Here is a 21,739-nt window from a genome sequence, read left to right as displayed (position 1 = left end):
AGAAACCTTGTCTAGAAACCCAATTTCTCCTCTCCCTCCCTCACCCCCGCACAAAACAGAAAAAGTGTCACCAAAAGGTGAAAATGCGGGGTTATGTTCTTAGCTTTGAAAGAAGAAACATTTGGAACAACTGGGACCTGGAGGAGGCATTCTCTCATTTCTGTGTAAAATTTTAAAATGGGATTTCCTTAGAGGTTGTGTGGTCACATCAAGATTCTGATTTTCCCGAGATCCAGTGCTTCTGGGAAGCAACCCAGAACTTGTTGTGCAAACTCATTGTTTGTCTTCTTCAGGACTGGCGGCTGGCCACATCACCATGCTGGTCTTCGGGGATGAGACACGCAACTACTTTCTGGTGATTGGCCAGGCGGTAGATGACGTGCGCCTTGCACAGAACATGGCCCAGATGAACGATGTTATTCTGTCACCAAACTGCTGGCAGCTCTGTGACCGGAGCATGATTGAAATTGAGAGGATTCCGGACCAGAGAGCAGTTAAGGTGAGGGTATGGCTGCTGCCAAGTGTGTGCCGGTAGGCTAACTCAAAGCAGTCTGGGTTAGCCAAAGGACGCGTCCTGTGGGAGGAGCCAGGGCTGCAGAGCTCAAGAAGGAAATATCCCGTCCCTGTGTTCCCCTACCCCCACGCTCTACTTAGAGTAAAGGAAGCTTTGTGGTGACCTAGAGACTGCACGGAGTTGTTGTAAGGTCTGACTCTCATTTGTTTGCGTTTACTGAGACAGAGTCTCGAGTAGCCCAAGCTAACTTTGAAATCATTACATAGCTAAAGGTGGTCTTAAACTACTGATCCTCCTGTCTCCACCTCTGGGCTGCTGGGATTGCGATGTGTACCCCGTGAATGATAGTGTTTATTTTCTCTACCCAACAACCTCCTAACCCTGGTAGACTGTCAGTCATTGGCCAGATAACCCCCCATCTGTTTTTGCCTGGTGCCTTCACATTATTAGACTAAACTTCTGCATTTGGGGGAGGTAGGAATACAGAGACTCAAGGATAATACTACAGAGTTCATGATTTTCCTGGGACCCTTTTAGGCTTTAACACTTTTCATTTTTAACACTTATAAGACAGCAATGGGATGAGAATGGGAAGTCTGCACCCATATTTTGGTGTGTATAATAAGCTCCAACTCTGTATCGTACTGCAGAAAGAAAAGAAGAGATAGAGGAAAGAGGAAGGGGAAGGAAAGAGGGAAGGGGAAAGAAAAGAGGAGAAAGAAGGACATATGGTCTTCTCAGGTTTTAGTTTAACTAAAATATTCAAAAAGAGAAAGAGAAAAAAGACCCTCAGGATGGAAAAATATAAACAAGCGACCCTTTTCTTTTTGAGCTAAAAATTGAATCTAGGACCTAGGGTCTAAGTATCTGTTCAGTATAAGCTATGCTCCTAAGCTTTTAAAATTTTAACAGATTTTTTGGGGGACAGTACTGATGGACAGAACCACACACATGCTAGGCAAACACCCTATCTCATTAAGGGGTACAGACCAGCTTCCCCCCAAGACAGGGTTTCTCTGTAGTCTTGGAACCTATCCTGGAACTCACTCTGTAGACCAGACTATCCTTGAACTCAGAGATCTCCTGCCTCTGCCTCCTAAGTGCTGGGATTAAAGGGGTACGCCACCACCTCCTGGCTCCAGCATTTTTTTTTTTTTTGTATTTTCATTTTGAGGCAGAGTCTCACTAAGTAACCCAGGTTGTCCTTGAACATCCTTCATAGACAGCACTGGAGATCTTTCGATACTTTGATCTTCTGCCTCAGCATCCCATACCTGGGATCACAGACCTGCACTACTGGCAACTACAACCTGCCTCAATTCAAAATTATACTTTACAACTCGTTGATCAGACGTGGTGACACATCCTATAGGCCTAGCGAGGGAGAGCCTTGCCTTACAAATCTGAGACTACCTTGAGCTAGTTAGCAAGACCTTATCTCAAACAGCAACAAACAAACAAGTAAACAGGGCACAGATGTAGCACAGCGGTGGAGTGCAAGGCCCTGGGTTCAATTCCCTTTACTGGGTCTGGCAAGGCTGCCTTACTGGGTAAGCAATAATAGTAACAATGTTATTTATAGGGGCTTGGTGGCTGATACCTGTAATTCTAGCACCCGAGAAGCCAAGACATAAGGATGTCCAGAAGTCTTGGGGGCAGTCTATGGTACATCGTTCATTCTGAGTCACAGAGTGAGACCCTGTCTCAAACAAAGCCTTAAATGTGCCCGTCACTGTGTCTCACGTCCTAGATATTCAAAAGCATACTGTTCTGCTGGGAAATGATATTCCCAAGGTCACACAGCCCTCAGAATAACTGCAATTTCACTGTTTGTTTTATTCAGGTTAGCTTCTTAAAACCACCCCCTACTTTTAACTTTGATGAGTTTTTCACCAAGTGTATGACCTTCATGGATTATTATCCTTCTGGCGACCACAAAAGTAAGTAGCCCCCATGCATAGACCCTTTGCCTCTGCAGTGGTCAGTAGTGACTTGAGCCAATTTCAGTGGTTCTGTGCCAAGTGGATGCACTCCTTAACACAGTTCTAGCCCTTGACTTTGACATAAAGGAGATGAACTAGCTATTCCCCAGAACAGCAATTCTGAGTACCTAGCCATCTTCCCTTTCTGGGCACCAATTCCCATCTATCTTCTTCCATACACTATCAAGATAAAATGCAAAGGATCTTTGGCTCCAATTTACCCTCAAACAGCTCCCGTTTCTCTATTTGTGTCGTGTATTTATCTGTTCTTGCATTCCCTCGTTTCATTTCCCAATAAATAGGCTTTGTGTATGCTTTGGTGGGGGGGATACCTACTCTTCTAGCTTTCATTTTAAATTTATTTTTAATTTTTAAATTTACTTTGGGGGAAGGCAGCATCTCATCACGTACCCTAAACTGTCCTTGAACTCATTCTTCCTGCCTCTGCTTCTTGAATTAAACTTGTCTTATTTCTCTGACATCCAGTTTCTTCCTTCTTCCCTGTGTCTGAGAATGTGTCAAACCCACTAGCTACTCCATTGACTGGAGTCTGGTGATCTTTTCATGGGCTTCATCTTAGGTGGTTGACCATAGGTGGCTGACTTTGGATATTATTGCTATCTGGAAGTTTTAATTTCGTTTCTTTACAGTGCTTTGTGTTCTACCTAACCCCTAAGCTATACTCTCAGCCCCTGCCTTGACTATGTGGCTAACTTTGGGTTAATTCCCCCATGCAGACATGGAAAGGAATCAAACCTAGGGTGTTATGACCGCTAAGCAAGTGCTTTACCACTGAACTCCAAGCCACACCCAAATACTCTTGATATTTATTATTGATTTGTTTTCTGTCTGGAGTAGCCCAGTCTGGCCTCATACCCTCTAGGTACCAAAGAATGACCTTGAACCACTGATGCTTTTGCCTCCACCTTCAATTACCAACACATTCCAATGCATATGCCAGACACAGTTTAGTGAATTATGAATGAAGGGATGCAAGAGCCGATAAACATATAACACAAATAGATATGTAGACACTTGGGGAAGTTTGAGGGTAAGGAGGAGTCAAAGATGCTTTGTATTTTGTCTTACTGGTGTTTGGAAAATGGTAAGTGAGAATTGATGGTTATGGCAGGAAGATGGCTGGGTGCTTGGAATTGCAGTTCTGGAGAAAGGGAGCGGCATGCTGCCACACCAGTATAGCTTTTGTTATTGTTTAGTTCAGCTTTGTTTTCTTTCTTTTCTTTCTTTCTTTCTTTCTTTCTTTCTTTCTTTCTTTCTTTCTTTCTTTCTTTCTTTGTCTCTCTCTCTCTCTCTCTCTTTCTTTTTGTTGTTATTGTTATTATTTGTTTTTTGAGACAGGGTTTCTCTGTGTAACAGTCCTGGCTATCCTGGAACTCCCTTTGTAGACCAGGCTGTCTTTGGTTTCCTTCCCCTTCCTTAAAAGTTGAGGACATTAGAGTGCTGTCTTTAACTTTCTAGTCTTCTCTATTCAGTTCTCAAACCCTTCACACCAAGTTCCCACATGACTACAGTGAAGCTCCTAAGAAACCTGCAGTGCAAAATTCAAGACCAAATCCACAAGTAGGAATCATTCTAGGTTACAAAACATTTTAGTTCAGTCCTGGTACTGAGCCACATCCAACCGAATTTAGAGAAGTCCACCACCTGTAAGAACCCTTGTGTGGATTTTCCTTGACCGTGTGTGTGTGTGTGTGTGTGTGTGTGTGTGTGTGTGTGTGTGTGTGTGTGTAGAGTGGCGGGGGGGGGCACATTTCAAGACAGGATTTCCTCCATGTAGACCTGGCTGTCCTGGTTTAGAACTCACTCTGTAGACAAGACTAGCCTAGAACTCAGAGAGCCACCTACCTCTGCCTTCCCACTGCTGGGGTTGAAGGCATACACCACCACCACAGCAACCCAGTTTACCTTGGCTTATTTTGACCATCTGTGTCCCAGGGTCTCCTGCCCCAGGGAGTGGGAAGAAGAAGACTATCTCTAGCATTGCTGAGCCCGCCCTTTCCTTCTGTCCTCTTAGACTTCCTAAGGCTTGCCTGCATGCTGGAGTCTGATCCTGAACTCGAGTTGTCCCTACAAAAATATGTGATGGAGATCATTTTGAAGCAGGTATTTTCATAGTTCAATGTGTTCAGCTTTGAGGTGTCAGCAATCTCTTCAACAGCCAGAAATAGTTTACTATTAGTTTAAACATAGTTTACAAAATCTAGTAAAACTGTTCCTAAATAAGAACAGATATATTTTTGTTGGCTCAACACAGAGGTCTTACCTCAAAGAGAAGTGACAGTGGTTCTGGGACACAGATTTGGGTTGTCCCAAATAATGTTACAACACAGACATAGCACAGAAGAGTCATAAATCAAGATATTTTCAAATATATTGGTGAATATCAGGTAGGCAGATGACAGCAAAGTGTCATAGGTCCCATGTTTTCTGGTATTGTTCTTAGTTTGAGGTTGCCTAGGTGATCTGTTAAATTAACATATTCTAAGGTTTTCATTTGATAACTGAAAAGATTTTAGGCTACTCAAGATAGGCAATGGACGGCTATTAAGGGGCTATTATGTGCTATCTAAAGATAGACCAGATCTGGATCAGAAGCAGTCCAGCTCTCTACAACCATGAAGTTCTAGTCAATCTGTTAATCACCCTTGCAGAATCTTTAACTGGCTCTTCTGGGAATTTCATTTCGTATTCTTCAGGTATAGATGACTTCAGAATTTAGTATCCAAGTCAGAGTATTAAAGTTAGGGGAGGTATGTGGTTCAGTGGTGGAGCATCTGCCTTGCCTGTGTAAGGCTCTGGGTGCCACCTCTAGCATCATGAGAAAGGGAAGGAGGGGAGGAGAGAAGAGGGACACAGTTAAAGGAGGCATAAAGGAGGCTTTGTTCATAAGTACACCGTGGCAGCAAAAAGAAACTTGGGTTACCAGGTGTCCGGGTCTGATCATGTGTCTCCAGGTTCTTGGCATCGTACTCAAACCATGGGCATAAGCACACACAGATTTACAATGCAGCAGGGAAACTTTCCGGAGTAAAGTGAAAGTGTAGATCATAACATGCTGTATGGGAAGAACAGGCCACATAAGTGAAAGAGTGCTCGGGCTATTGCTTGGGGCTTCCTTTTATGGGGTTCAAAAGGAGGAGGAGGAGTTTGATGGCTAAGCGGTGTGATATGGGTAGGTCTCTATTTTGATTGACAGGTTGTTATATCACCATTACCATGCAGATTTCTTCTCATAACTCCTCTGATTTTAGTCATATGCATGCCCATCTGTGCATAGGAATAAGGTGGTAAATAATGGGTTCTCCCTGAAGGTTCACTTAGAGGACACAGCTTGCCTGAATTGTACATGCATTTTAAACCAGTGTCGGCCAGATTCAGTCTGGGCCAAGCAGCACCCCCACCCTGACCTCTGACACCACTGGAGTACAGCTGACTAGGATATGTCTGAGTTGATCGGTTTTTAAAGGGAGAAAAAACTTATTCCACTGTTTGGTGCAGAGTTGGGTATGTGTCTTAATTATTGTGGTGTTTTGAAAGAAAATGGCCACCAAAGGGTGTGGAGCTATTAGGAGGTGTGGCCTTTTTGGAGTAGGTGGGGCCTTGTTGGAGTGGGTGTGGTCTTGTTGGAGGAAGTGTATTACTGTGGAAGCTGGTTTTGAGGTCTCATATATGCTCAAGCCATGCCCAGTGAGATAGACCACTTCCTGTACAAGATGCAAAACTCTCGGCTACCTCTCCAGTGCCATGTCTGCCTTCATGCCACCATACTCCCAGCAGCCATGCTCCTAGCCATGATGATAATGAACTAAACTTCTGACATGGTAAGCTGCCACTACAATGAATCGTTTTCTTTTATAAGAGTTGCCATGGTCGTAGTGTTTCTTCATAGCAATAGTAACTGTAAGATAGTTCCTTTTCTATTTCTGTGATGAAACACCATGACCTGTTCTATTGCTGCAATAAACACCATGACCAAGGGGTTAGATCGATGATGGCAGAGAGGAGGTAGCTGGCAGTAGATGGCTAGAACCCACTCCCAGTGCACACCTTCTCCAACAAGGCCATACCTCCTAATCCTTCACAAACAGTTATTTTTATTAAAAACTACTTGCAAATGTATTTGAAAAAAATCAATAGACTGGTTTGTTAGAAATCATATTATCTTTCATGGAAAGAATACAATTAAGTAAACCCGATCCTGAGGCTAGAAAAGGCAGTCAGAAAGTATGGCGACTTAATCCCCTGTAGCAATTTCTGCTTCTGTAAGACGTGGTTTACGTTGTCGGTGGAGAATCTGAAACCTTTGTGCTATTTGGACAGAAAGTACAGCGACTCTTCCTATGCCCATTGCTTTGCAAAGCACTTAATTTAACAAAATTTAAGGCAGATGACTGGCAGGGATGATTTGGGAATTCTTCTCTGTGTTCTCTCACAGGGTGGGAATGTAGAGAAGAGGAAGTCTAAGGAAAGCAATAAAACAAACTATACCACCACAGAGAAGCTCGAGCTACGTGAATGTTAGAATCCAAAGTTGGGTTTTAATTTGCTACTGTCTACCTACATAACCCCGGAAAGCTGCGTTACTTCTCCATGCCTCTGCCATCTAGTCTAGAAAATGGAAGCACTAATGCTGGGGTTTGCAGAAGCACTAATGCTGGGGTTTGCATTTCTATCTGAAAATAGTAGGACAGAATCTTAAAATATTCCAGAAGGCACCAGGAGATCCAAGTACAAGGTTAAATGACATAGAATAATATTCTTCCACCTAACTGGAAAAATCAAAGATCAAAAGGCAATAGTTCTTCCTGTGAAGTCATTTGCTGGTCCGAGGGATTTGGTTGTTAGACAATGGAACTGTTGCTGGCCAAATTAGCAGCTGTGTAAATCTTCACTGATGAGTGGTGTGTTTGTGTGTGCACGTTTGCTGGAATCAGTGGAAGAGATCTGGATAATGGTCCTGGCCATCTTCTCATTTTCCCATGGGCTGGCTGTGGATACCTCACAGTGTGACAGCTTCCCAGGGGTAACACAGAGTGTGGGCTGGAGTGTTGCTGAAAGGCTCTATGTCTAGGATACACACCGCAGACAGCTGCCCTCTGCTTTGCAGATCGATGACAAGCAGCTGCGGGGCTATTTATCTGAGCTTCGCCCAGTGACAATAGTGTTTGTGAACCTGATGTTTAAAGAGCAAGACAAAGCAGAAGTCATAGGCTCAGCCATCCAAGCCGCCTGTGTGCACATCACTTCTGTCCTGAAGGTCTTCCGAGGCCAGATCAATAAGGTCTTCATGTTTGATAAGGTAAGTACAAACTACAGAATAGGAAACCTACCCAGAAGTGTGAGGTAAGCACTTAAGGCCACGGACATTGGCCAGGTAGAGCAAACAGATGATTGGACACTTAACCTAGGATACTAGTCTTTATAACAGCTAATACAGGGCCAACATGCCCAGGGCTCTTTTAAGCCTTGAGATTATCCTGTATTGTTGTTTTTGAGACAGAATCTCACCATGCAACTCCGCGGGGCTCTGGAACTCACTATGTAGACCAGACTGGCCTTGAACTCAGACATCTGCCTGCCTCTGTCTCCTGAGTGCCGGGATAAAAAGTGTGTGCCACAACACCTCGATACTCTTTTTACAAGATTTTCGAATCACATTTTATTTTATACGGGCATATGTATACATGAACACATGTGAGCTAAGGTTTGCATGTGGCGGTCAGAGAACAATTTCCAGGTGTTACTCTTCTTCCTCCATGTTGCCTTGACTCACTGAGCCATCTTTTTAAAACATTTTTAAGTTAATTTTTACTTTATGTGTATGGGTATTTTTCTTGCATGAGTGTTTGTACACCTCACGCATGCATGGTGCCCAGAAAGGTAAGAAGAAAGAGCACCACAGCCCTTGGAACTGGAGACACAGACGAGTAAGAGCTACTATGTGGGTGCTGAGAACTGAACCCAGGTCCTCGGCAAGGACTGAGTCATTGCCCCAGACAAGCGCATGCACGCACACACACACCCTTATGGGCTTTTTAAAAGATAGAGCCTCACTGTGTTCCGCGCTGTCCCAGACCTCGGTAGGCCAGGCTTTTCTGGAACTCATAGAGACCTCTCTGCCTCTGCCTCCAAGGACTGGGACTAAAGATGGGCATGTCCTAAGTCACCCTGACAGGTTCTGTCCCCAAACCTGGTGCCTTTCCCACTACTCTGTTGTGCCTCTTAGACTTGATGTCCTATTCCAAAGTTCAAGGCCCTGCCCACCAATAACTCAGCAGGAGCCACGATCTCTGGAGCAGAGACAGAAGCTACACTGCTGCTGGCACCCTGGGAGTTCCCCGCTTTATCAAGCATGGGACGCTCTTGGCAGAAACCGGGATGAAACCTGATTTGGAAAGGGAAGATTGCTGTGACACCTCCTGGTGAGGCCATCAGCTGGGGCCCGCTGATGCCGTGTTGCCCACTCTCCCTCACAGGGGTGCTCCTTCCTCTGCGTCTTCGGTTTCCCAGGGGAAAAGGCATCTGACGAGATCACTCACGCCTTGGAAAGCGCCGTGGATATATTTGACTTCTGTTCTCAAGTCCACAAGATCCGGTGAGTGTCGCCCCCAATCCCATCTGGTATTCCGGGGCTGTTTTAATGAAACAGAGAAGGTGGGGCACAGGGAGCCAGAAAGAAGAGAAAGAGCGAATAACTTGGTCAGTGCCTCAGACATTCTCTCCTTCGCATTTCTCAGCTGTGTATAACGGTCCTAAACGGAGTGTAAAAAAGTGGCTGTTTGTTTGAGACTGCCTCCCCTCCCCTTCCTAAGGCATTTCCCCACCCTCACCACATTTTCTATGTTAATCATCTGTTTTGTAAATGTTCATTATTGTTCTCTCTCCCCCTCCCCCAACTTTCCTTGTGGCATCAGTACTGTCTCCATCGGCGTCGCCAGTGGGATCGTCTTCTGTGGGATCGTCGGACACACTGTGAGACACGAGTACACAGGTGTGAAGAGCCAACCTACCCTCAGCATACGACATGACATTAGGCTTTGTGAGAGAACTTTAAAAAAAAAGGAAAAAGTCAGGGGGAGGTGAGATAATGAGCTCAGTCCTCAGGGTTTAGTCTTTCCAAGTGGAGCAAAGCCATGTCGCTTTGCCCACTGACAATGCCAGGCCTGTAGCGTGTGTGTTTCCGGTGCCATGGGTGAGCATAAGTATGAAGTCGGCTGGAGAGATGCTCAGAGGTTAAGAGCTCTAACTGCTCTTCCAGGGGTCCTGAATTTAATTCCCAGCAACCACATGGTGACCCACGCCCATCTGTAATGAGATCTGGTGTCCTCTTCTATCGTGCAGGCAGAACACTGTATACATAATAAATAAATAAATAAGTCCTAGAAAAAAAAGAAGTATGAAGTTGAGAGGGAGAGATGTCTCAGAGCACTGGCTGCTCTCCCAGAGGTCCTGAGTTCAATTCCTAGCACCCACATGGTGGCTCACAACCATCTATAATGACATTTGGTGCCCTCTTCAGGCATGCGGATATACACACAGGCAGAACACTGTATATTTAATAAATAAACCTTTTTTAAAGAAAATATGACTTCAGTCAGGGTTAGAGGATTGGTTCAGCAGCTATGAGTACTTGTTCTTTCAGAGGAACTGGGTCTTCTCCCAGAACCCACATAGTGGATCATAACCATCTATAACCCCATTTCCAGCACGCCTGGCCCCAGATGTCCTATTAGCCAGGTCTGGTTACTCAATGATTTCATCATCAACGAGGTGAAGGGTCATGACACAAGACAGGATGCCTGGTAGCCACATCAGAAGGAACAGGGGAGCTGGCATCTTATCCTTTTCTCAAGGTGTTGATGATAGATCCAGGCGTGTGTGTGTGGGGGGGTGTACTAGGAACAGAGGGCAAGAAATACATGAAGCCAGAACTGGCCAAACTGTGGTGTGTTCATTAGTCTCTCAGGAAATGGTTACTACTAGATCCCTATACCAAGACAATTGCCTGCAGGTCTCAGCATTCCTGACATTGAGATAAATGGAGGAGGAGAAATCACTCAAAGAGAAAGTTAAGCTGTATCAGGGAATAGTGTGTCAGAAAGGTATTTTTGGTCCCCATTACAAAATACCCAAAAAAACAGCTTGAGGGAGACATTGTGGTTTGGATGTGAAATGCCCCCTTGGCTTGTGCGCTTGAATACTTGGTCTTTAGCTGGAGAGACTGTTTTGGAAAGGTGTGGGACTATGACCTACCCAGCAGAAATGGACCACTAGGGGCTTAAGGCCAGCAACAGAGTGATACCATGTCTCAAAACAAAACCATGGCTGGATGTGGTGGCATACTCCTTTAACCCCAGCACAGGGAGGCAGAGGCAGGCAGATCTCTGTGAGTTTACATAATGAGTTCCAGACCAGCCAGATTACACAGAGAGACTCTGTTTAAAACAAATTAATAACACACACACTGAATTACCAAACAATGTTTCGTTCAGTAGACATACACCACTTTGAACCATTCCTAGTGGTTCTCAACCTGTGGGTCACAACCCCTAGAGTTCATATCAGATATTTACATCATGATTTTATTATATATATTTATATAATTTATCATATTATTATGATTCATAACAGTAGCAAAATTACAGCTAAGTAGCAATGAAATAATTTTATGATTTGGGGTCATGAAGAACTGTATTAAAGGGTCACAGTCTTAGGAAGGTTGAAAACCACTGCCTTAACCAACACAGTGCTGGTCTACTTCATCATAGGAGATAAGCTACATCTTACTCAACAGGCCTGTGGCTGTCTGCCTTACAAACACCTCTCTCCATGTAAGGGCCCTCGGTCCCTAAACAGACGATCCTCTTGGTCTCCCAGGCGAGACGGAAACTTTACTACTGGCTGAGTTAACTGTTGAAGATTGTTTGAAATCAGCACTGGCCAACTGAAGGCTACATTCATGTGCCATTCATGACAGACAGAAGAAACAAGGGGAAAAATCCATTTGGGGAGTTTCCTCAGGTTATGTGACATTTACCAGCTTTTTTTTTCCCTCTTCTTTAACTTGCTCCTTCCTGTTGTAGTCATTGGTCAGAAGGTCAATATTGCTGCCAGGATGATGATGTATTACCCAGGCATCGTGACCTGCGACTCCGTCACCTATGATGGCAGCAACCTACCAGCCTACTTTTTTAAAGAGCTTCCAAAGAAAGTCATGAAAGGTGTTGCAGACTCTGGACCGGTGTATCAGTGTTTGGGCCTTAATGAGAAAGTGTGAGTGTGGTCACTGACGGTTTTTATATTTTCTAGTAAAAGGGAGATTTGATAGCAAAGGGTTGATCCGCCATTTGAGGTTCAAGACCATTTCATGAAGCTGAGATCTATGCCTTCCCAGACCCGGGTCCACCTGGGTCCAGTCTGTAGCCAACCCTCATCTTTCTCCATCCTACTGATATAGCAAGATGGAAGAGGTCCATCTTCACATGGGCCTAAGAGCTTGAGGATGATTCTTCAGCGGCTGTGCAAACAGAACAGAGTCCTTTGATTTCAGGACATACCAGATGGACCTGGTCACCATTCAGTACCCACTGATGTGTTAACTGTGTGCCCAGCATCAAGAGGGATAAAAGAGGCTAAGATATTGTTCATGGGTCTTTCCTGAAGCCCAGCTTAGATGTGTAGATGTCCCTTTGGACTTAAAATTGTTCAATAGCTGCTAAGCACTTCATGTTAACTGTCAATTTCCTGGCAGTAACATACAAGGGAACTTTTCCAACTTCATCCCTTCCTGCACACCCTCACTGGGAGTGTCTAATGGCTGGTTATCATTGCCACTCTGCCCAATCCACCTTTATAATAAAGCTCAGGAATGTTTCTCTCTGCGAGGGTGGCTCTGGAATTCTCCATCCCCTACTAGACAAAGGAGCCCTTTTGACCCCTGTGTAAGTCAACAGCACATGCCTCTAGTAGACTGTCTTCACACTACCTCACCGTCTCTTCATTTATTGGTTCTAGAGATGAATCCCAGGGCCTCCTATAGGCTAAGCACTTGCTCTACCTCTAAATCGCACCCCTAGTTCCTATGTCACAACTACTGACATGCCACACATTTCCCCCACTGCACTTTGAGCCCAGCAAGGTTGGATACTGAGTATCTTTTGTCCGCCCTTCTATCCCCTGTGTTAGGCACACAGTAGGCCATAAACAGTGATGAATAAATGAACGGTGCATGAACGAACAACATGGAGAATGGAAACTGTTGCTCCAGGAACAAATTAGAATTTAAGTCTTAAAGAATCGGTCAACCAAGGCTGCAGTTCCTTCAGAAAGCTCTTCCTATTCGCTTTGTATTTCTGGGGTGCAGCACTCTGTGTGAGCACACACAGGTCACCACACGAGGGTGCTGGACGAAGAGAGTGGATAATGATAACCTTTAGTGAGCACTTATTAAATATGCATTCTACCTCAAAAATACTGTTTATTCGCATGTTTGACCGTGTGATGTAGGAATAGTTGTCTCAGTTTCATAATTAAAATGCTATTAAATGACTCACCAATGGTCATCTCTCTCTAAAGCCAGGGAGCCAAGATTCAAATTGCTGCAGTCACCCAGATTCACAGGCAACCATAAACCTTAGTGGGACAAAACAGCAAACTTTTTTTTTTCTTTTTTCTTTTTTTAGTACAGGGCCTCAAGTCACTGGCCTTGCTCACTAGGCTGAGTTTATATCCCCACCACAATTAACAGGTTGTTTTTTCCCCCCGGGAGAACGTGGGCCACAGTTGGTATTGTCACAGTCGGGCTGCTCTCATGCTGCCCTTTCCCAGGCCCCGGTTCAGCAGGGTTTTGAATGATCCAAGATGACATCAGCTGAGACCACTAGGGCACTTGGGCTTACAGACCTGGAACAATTTGGTTCCATGGGTCATCCTCCGCCAGGCAGGTTGTCACAGTCACCTGTGAAGAACAAGAGACAGCTGGCTCATGCACAAGCCTCTTTCTCTCGCTCATGTTTGCTGGCATCTGATTGGTCAGAGCACTCCCAAGGTAAAGCCAGAGCAGTAAGGCAGTGCCCAGCTAGACCACAAAGGGTGCAGGTACAGGTAGGGTAGGGAAGTGGGTCACTACATACAGACAACTTCCATGCAAGCCCCAAATCCTGCACTCTCCATGAGTTTTCTGTACCATCTCTCCAGGAGAAAGAGTGTAGAGACAGATACAGCTACCAAGAGGGCTTGGTTCCTGACCTGAAATTTTTACTTAATGAAGTTAGCTGCATATTGCACAGGGGAGTTTGATAGTGCATATGACAGAGTAATATGACACCACCAGAGAGTAAGACAAAGTAGCATGACAGAACAGAGAAGGGATGGGTCAAAGTAAAAGCCACATGAAAATGCACATAAACCCTGGCCTGTGTTTAGACACTGTCACCATGAGCTACGGGATGCTGGGCAAGTTAAGTTCTTTTTAGTTTACTCATTTGTAAAATGGACATTAGAGTAGTACTTTCCCCCTCCGGGTTTTTGTTGTTGTTGTTGTTGTTTTGGTTTTGGTTTTTTTGTTTGTTTTTGTGTTTTTTTATTATTATTATTTTTGGTAGTACTGGAAATTGAACCTGAGATGTCATGTGTGCTGGGCGAATGTTCTCGCACTGGGTTATAGCCACAACACAGGAGTCATATACTTACTAATAATACATGCTGGTTTTTGTCAGAACTAAAGATACTCGTAAAAGCAAAGACAAAGTGTGGAAGCACTTACAGCTGTGTTAGACACATAGTATGTGCTCAGCAAAGTCGAGCTATTATTGAGCAGTTCATAGAATGTCTCCAGGAAGTGAGATCCAAGCACATCCAAGATGGTTGGGCTCCATTACCCCCCACCGAAGGGTTCCTGTCTACCAATGCAGATGCAAGAGTCATTTGCTGGATAGAGAGCCAGGCACTATGGTAACAGCTGGTACAGACATTGCTTAGACTCTGTTACAAGTAGACTTTCTCTTCTCTCCCTTTGGTATTTGCAACCAGGGAGACTTGTTAGAGACCCACAAAAAGGTTTAAGACTAGTCACTTTTGCTCTAAGTGTTTCTGTTTTGAATCTAACATCTTTTCTCTCTCTTTCTCTTTTTTTTTCTTTAGCATGTTTGGTATGGCATATCTCATCTGCAACAGATATGAGGGTTACCCTTTGATGGGTAGGTAGTGAACCGTGATTTGAAACTTTCTTTGTTTTGGGGGGGAAATGGGAGGCAACTAGAGACTAATTCAGAGTCTCACGCATGTTGCACAAGCTCTCAGTTCTTCAAACTTCTTTATTGAACCTCTAACAAGACATATAGGAAAAGGGTACTAATGGAAAGAGCACATCCTAATGAATTATGACAGAATGAAGATATACTCATAACCTAGGTCAAGAAATACAAAAATAAAGCCGGGAAATGGCACAGTGTTTAAAGTATCTGCCATGTAAACATGAGGACCTGAGTTCAAATCCCCAGAACCCACATACAAAGTTGGGCATGGTTGCACATTTCCGTAACCCTAGAGCTAGTGAAGCGGAGACAGGTGGATCCCGGTGCTCACTGGCTGTGGAGTCTAGCCAGTGGGTGAGTCCTGGGTTCAGTAAGAGGTATCCTGTCTTGAAGATAAGTTAGAAGGTGATAATATAAATGATACCTGTTGTCAACCTCTGGCCTCTCTGTCCATGAGCACATGTGCCCCTTGTCTGTACAACTGTGCAGTGCACATGTGTATATGTGTATATGAGCACATATACAAAAGACAAAGGAAAATAGCAATGTGTTAGGAATCTTCGCATGCGCCTTCCTGCTTCCTCCCTCACCTCTCCCGATCCCAGGGCTCTAACATTCCAGGTCATTTATGCTTATTTAAAAACATACATAAAGCTGGGCAGGGTGGTTTGCCACTTTCACTCCAGTACTCAAGAGGCAGAGACAAGTGAGTCTGTGGTGAGCCTGTTTATACAGGAATTCCAGGTCAGCGAGGGGTCTACAAAGTGAGATCTTTAAAAAAAAAACCAAACAAATAAATCCAGCACAATGGACTCCCCTGCTCTTCAGGATGCTGAGGTAGGAGGATCTCTTGAGCCCAGGAGTTTAGGGCCACCCTGGGCAACATACAAAGGCCTTGTCTCTTGCACATCCACAATTTATGCTCATGGAATCATACTTTAAAAATAATGACTGTAATAGTGCCCATGCAAAAAGAGGAAGTAGAGGGTTGAACGTACAAGACATACAGGGACACAATGACAGGGCCAAGGCTGCTGTTGTGAGAAGAGGTTGCAGAAAAGACCAGAGCTGGAGCAGCGGGGGCAAAAGAGGGAAGGGGTAGGCACTGTGTCTGCACTCTCCACCCCAGGAAACACCTCTGGCTCCCCTCCTTTACTTTGACTTCCTAAGAGTCTGTCTTTTGTTCTGCCTCTGGCCCTTTTGCCTCCTTTTTTCTTTTTTTTCCCTCACCTTGACTCCCCCCTGCCCTGCATGCTTATGGTCTAACCACCTACCTTACTGAGGATACCTGTCTGCCTTCCCTGCTTTTCCCCTGCCCCAGACACCTCAGCACCTCTCCCTCCACAAACAACACACACACACACACACACACACACCACCACCACCACCACCACCGCTGCTGCCACCATGGACTCCCCAGGAAGGGCCTGCAGATGGCAGGGAAGGGAGGGAAGGAGAAGAGCAGAGGGACCCTCAGGGAAAAAGGTTCACAAATCTTTGGGAAGAAAGTCTGGGTTAAAGGTTGAGCGCAGAGTCTTCTGCCACCCCTGGCCACTGTCCAGGGGACTTCCTGAGGCTCTGATATTTGTAGGGAGAAGAGGGGAGTGGGAGGAACAGTGAGAAGCTGGATTCCACATCTCTATAACTAGTTCTTGCCTGGCATTTGGGCACAAAAAGCACAAAGTGAACGCACATGAAAATCCCTATGTGTACCTCTTACTTTGACTTTTCTCCCCGGCATGCTCTTTGTCCTGACACTATCACTCATATATCTACATGTATGTATATATGTATATTACAGACATTAGACAAAAAGCACATGCATGCTTATTTATCATTTTGTTTGGTGGTGGTTTGAGATGTATCTTACACTCTGGCAATCTTTTATGCAGCAGTGTGTTATGACCTGTATCTATGTTGTTGGCTGTTCCTACAAATCACTTCCAGTTATCACTATATTTCATGCCATTTTATAAATGTACCATCCATTTTTTCCTGGTATATAAGATCTGGGTCATTTCCAGGTTCTTACAGACAGTGTTACCATGAGCATTCTCTGTACTAAACATTTTCTAACAGAAGATGAATAGCCTGGCGCAACCCCTGGAATCTCAGCTCCCCAGGATACCGAGGCAAGAGGACAAGACATCATCACAGGCACCAGCACAACCAAGCAACAAGACAAATAAGCACGACTATGTATGTTCATCTAGTATTATGTAAATGTATACATACGTGTGCATATATGCATATATACGAGTGATCTTGCCAGTACAAAGAGTATAATTTTGGTAGATGATACCATTGTCCTTCATCTTTTCCATCAGCCACTTCTGTCACTTTTTATGACTTGGAAACCCTGTGGGGTATATAATGATTCCTTATTGTAGTGTCCACTTCTTATTGCTCTGGTGTGGTGAGTTCCTTTTTGTTTATTTATCCATCTTTTTGTAAAATGATTATACAAATCTCTCTTCTGTTTTTCATTTGGGCTAGTTTTTTTTGAGATATGGTCTAGTTTATATTTTTCTTGCTGTGGTGACTGTTGTTGAGATGGTCCTTATAATCCAAGTTGGCTTTAAAGTGTCTATATGCCTGAGGACAGCCTTGAACTTCTGACCCTCTGGTCTCCAGCACTGGAATAATGGTATTCCAAGCCTGTGCCACCATCACACTAGGTTTTCTCTTTCTCTTTAAATATGGAACCCTTCCCAGATTTCTGTGTTATCTGTACATCTCTGTATCATTCTATTTTCAGTTATGTGTTTTGCCAAGGCAAGCACTTTCCTGATAAGTAATGAGCAGAATTCTTGACTGTAATGTAATTCAGTTATCAATCTTTTGTTTTTCACCTGTGTTTCCCTGTGTGCTATTTAAGAAATCTTTCCTCATCCACATGTTTTGAAAGTATGTCTCAGCTTTTCTTCCAGAAATTCTGCTTTAATGTTTATATTCAAGTGTATGAGGGCTTAAGTGTAGTGTGGTGGGAGAGCCTGTTCTTAACAGGCACAGAGTTCAGTCGCCTGCCAGCCACAAATACACTTTCATCTACAGTCTATGTAGAAGTGATGTAGTTGGGATTCTTGGTGACAGGGACCCTAGCAAAGCTAATTCAAGTTGGAGAGGGAAATAGATCTAAAGGAGGCAGTCATACTTCTAAAAGCAGAGACTCAATGTAGCCTGGATGTAGATTCTGAGGACAGCTATTTGGAGCAGCCCTTGTGATCCCTTCTGTTAGATTTAACATCCCTGAAAGATGTATCTGAAGTTAAATCAGTCACACTGTATCCCTTTCCTTGGAGGAATGTTTGGCCAGATCTCTTTTTGTGTTGTTTTTTGTTTTTTGTTTTTTTTGGAGGCTGTCCTGGAACTCACTTTGTAAACCAGGCTGGACTCGAACTCACGGAGATCTGCCTGCATCTGCCTCCTGAGTACTGTGATTAAAAGCATGCACCACCACCACCTGGCTTAGGCTGGAATCTTAGTGTCTGCAAAGCCTGCAGGAAATCGATAGTTCCTGAGCTGTACAGCAACACTTGGGCCAACAGAACCTCCCGCCCCCCACTCTCAGGCTCGAACCTGGTAAACACAGACTCCCACACTCAGAGCTAGAGAGGGAGAGCACTCACACTCCCCCTCCTGTAAGGCCTCCTTTTCCATCCCTAGAGGTGCTCGTAGCGATGACTGAAAGATGAAGTCCTCACCCCCTTCTGCTGGACTGGCAGTGATCTTAGAACCCATGGGATGACCTGCAGACATTCCTCCATTTGATTCAGTGGATGAACCAGTTTCTTTAGGCCATATTCCACAGTCCTGGGTAAAAATCAGGTTCACACACCCAAAGCTATTATATCCAATGACAGATTGTAGGAGGTCAGCAGTGTGGGAAATGTTCTTCTTTGATAAGCATTCCTGTGCAAAAAAAAACAAAAACAAAAACAAAAAAACTATGACAGAGGGCAACAAAATTACCTGGAAAAATATTAGGGTCAAAAATGTATGTAACAGTTGCTGTAGTAGGTTTTGTTTATCAGTTATTTTGTTGTTTTTGTTTTTTGAGATAGGATTTTGTGTTGCCCAGACTGACCTTGAACTTGCTAGGTAGCCAGACCTACTCTTGAGCTTCCAATTCTTCTGCTACCCTTCCTAAGTGCTGGAATTACAAGTATGCAAAAATAAGTCCAGCCAGGGCTTTGATTAGATAGAAATATGATACATGTATTTAAAGATAAGTTAACTTAAAACTCATTTTAGAAGCCTGGCAGGGGTGGCACGTGTCTTTAATCCCACCATTTGGGAGGAAGAGGCAGGTAAATCTCTGAGTTCAAGGCCAGCCTGGTCTACAGAGTTCCAGGATGACCAGGACTGTTAACACAGAGAAACCCTCTCTCAAAAAAGAAAAAGTAAAAGAAAAAAATAACAAAAAACATTACCCCCCAACCCCCCCCCAAAAAAACCCTGTAATTTTAAAATACAATGAAAGTAAGTATTCCATATAACTAGCACCAAGCAAACCGGAGGATTTTACTACATGGCCCTTTGACTCCAGTCTTCCAAATGAGCCTCAAGTCTCAAAAGACAGCTCACACCACTGAAGTTCAGATGCATTTTCTCAAAAGGTATGTTTTGCTCAAGAGAGGCGATAGAATCTGCAGAGTAATGTCCATCAAACAATACTCGGACCCTTACAGTGCCATACTGTCCTTGTCTTGACCACTTCTACATGGATTCATGATTTTATTTTAGCAAAGACATTAGATAATACATACCTATCTACCCACAACTAACAAAATGGTACCTCCTTAGTCATCTGTCCAGCCAAGAAACTAGAAAAGACCCAATGTGAATTCACAATTCTTCTCACAGAAATTGCTCGTTGCTATGAGAGTCCAATTCTTCCAGCTCCTTCACATTCACCCAGGTTTCGGAGACCGTGGGCTGAGTTATCAGGTTCCAGCCTGGGCTGCCGCCTACTATACACATTTTAAGGCAGCCAGAAAAAAAAAAGTGATAGGGTTGTCACCCAGGATGATTTTTATATTGTTCTTTTTCCTCCTTCATTTTCCATATTTTCTACAGTGAGCATGTGTTACTTATATAATCAGTTCGTTAAAGAAAACCGAAAAATAAGATTTAAAGTTAAGAGCCTTGGTTCAATTCCTAGTTGTATAATCTATGCAAAACTCGATTTTTATACAACACAGTTAAATGAAAATGTAATGATATTACAAATACTTCTCTTGGTAATAGAGATATTACAGTGGTAAAGCATTTGGCTAGCATTCCAGAGGTTCTGGGTTCCATTCCTGGCCTGGTGTGGGGCGAGGGAGCAACCACAAAGGAACTTCTCTTCACAGCTTGTAGGAACCAAATAAACTTGCAAAATCACCTTGCTAACTAAAGCTTTAGGAAAAGATTTTTTAAAAAATTTAAGACTGCATAGAGCCTTAAGAAATTCCACCAACAATTCAGGTCAGGTATAGAGGCACATGCCTGTAACCCCAGCTCTCAGGAGGTGAAAGCAGGAGATGTGTGGCTTCACGGCCGTCCTCAGCCTTGTAGTAACACTGAGGCCAGCTAGCCTGGGCTACATGAGACAAAAAACAAAACAAAAAAACAAAACAAAACAAAAAAAAAACCAACCAACCAACCCCGCTAAGAAGTACCATGAACAATGGAACTCCAAAGGCATTCTTAGGGTATCACTGTGTGCCTTTTTGAAAACTATTTCTAAACTATTTTATGTCAATGGGTTTGCTCCTTTAAAAAACATAAACAAACAACAGGACGTGTTAAGGAGATCGACTACTTCATGTCTGCCATGAAAGACTTTCTGACGACGAACTGCAGCCGCATTCTAATGTACGAAGGAGCTCCAGGATATGGCAAAAGCCACTTGCTTATGGAGATCGAATACCTGGCCTCCCAGCATGAGAACCACAGGTTAGTGTGTCTTGAAATCATGTTTCTTGTGACCTTGGAAATATTGGCATCCTTAAAGGAATCTCCCTTATTTTGGTGTCTTCTCCTGCTTATAACTTGCCTTAGGCAAACTAGAGGACTAGAGCTGTTGACCCTTGTAACAGAATAGGTAATTAGTGATAAGTGTTTCAAACTAAGAGAAAAGTGGCTGATTCTGGAGACCTCAATTTAATTTTGGGACATGCTTGGAGACTTGAAAACTTCCTGCATAGCCTCAGTGTCTAGGTAGGTGATAACATCTAGCAGGGACGTGGCCACCGCGGTTGGAGTGTGTCTGGGGAACCCAAAAGGGGACTGCTGCTTTAAACCCTTTAGTTTTGAGAACGGGGCTAAAGAATGCTGAGCTGCCAGACCTTCAATCCGAAGGGCAGAGCTTGCGCACTTATGCCATACTTTGTCTTCACCCAAGAAGGACTGTAAGGACCCCCTAAGGACCCTCTTCGGGATGAGCACTCTGCCACTCTGAGGGACTGGGTTGTACAGGAACGATGACCAAGCCCATGACAACCGCAGGGGTATATAAGGTGGAAGTGCTTGTTAATCTTATTTTTTATCCAACGTCTATCGATCTTTAATGTCAGGCCTAAGAAAAGTCAGTTTCAAAAGGAGATGATTACAGCAAGAAACACTGAGTCATTGCATTCCTTACTATGTTCCCACTATGTTCCAAGAACTGCTAAATGCCCTATTAGTTACCAGGGGACTGAAACAAGGTGCCACAAACTCAGAAAGGCTAAGAGTCCAACCCAGGTGTCAGTGCGGTTGGAATCCCAAGGACTAAGAAAACTCTTGTCCTGTTCTTCTTTCCTAAATTCTGGTGCTTTAGTGTTAATGTTTGGTGCTCCTTGGCTTGGAGAGACACATTATCTAAATCTCTGCCTTCGCACAGCATCTCCCTGTGTGTGTTTTCTATGTACACATGTTTACTCATGTATCAGTTACAGGCAGGGGTTCATGTAGCCCAGGCTAACCTTGAACTCCTGATC

At 44.0% G+C, this 21,739-nt stretch overlaps 1 protein-coding gene across 4 annotated transcripts in view; it reads left to right on the top strand.

Annotated features, from left to right (window-relative positions):
- The window catches only part of Adcy10 (adenylate cyclase 10), an 83,886-nt gene that overhangs the window by 23,491 nt on the left and 38,656 nt on the right, over positions 1 to 21,739 (top strand). For 3 of the 4 annotated variants that reach the window (XM_048421340.3, XM_048421341.3, XM_048421339.3), the window contains exons 6-14: positions 294 to 499; positions 2,358 to 2,454; positions 4,532 to 4,620; positions 7,625 to 7,816; positions 8,994 to 9,112; positions 9,432 to 9,508; positions 11,601 to 11,790; positions 14,659 to 14,714; positions 20,558 to 20,714. In XM_048421340.3, coding sequence (XP_048277297.3) covers positions 294 to 499; positions 2,358 to 2,454; positions 4,532 to 4,620; positions 7,625 to 7,816; positions 8,994 to 9,112; positions 9,432 to 9,508; positions 11,601 to 11,790; positions 14,659 to 14,714; positions 20,558 to 20,714 — 1,183 coding nt within the window. Of the gene's footprint in view, positions 1 to 293; positions 500 to 2,357; positions 2,455 to 4,531; positions 4,621 to 7,624; positions 7,817 to 8,993; positions 9,113 to 9,431; positions 9,509 to 11,600; positions 11,791 to 14,658; positions 14,715 to 20,557; positions 20,715 to 21,739 lie in introns of those variants that run through there. The other variant, XM_048421342.3, reaches the window with a different exon arrangement.

This window comes from Myodes glareolus, chromosome 5 (genome assembly GCF_982192425.1).
Source record: "Myodes glareolus chromosome 5, mMyoGla1.1, whole genome shotgun sequence".
Taxonomy (NCBI): Eukaryota; Metazoa; Chordata; class Mammalia; order Rodentia; family Cricetidae; genus Myodes; species Myodes glareolus.
This window is presented reverse-complemented; position numbering and strand designations above follow the sequence as displayed.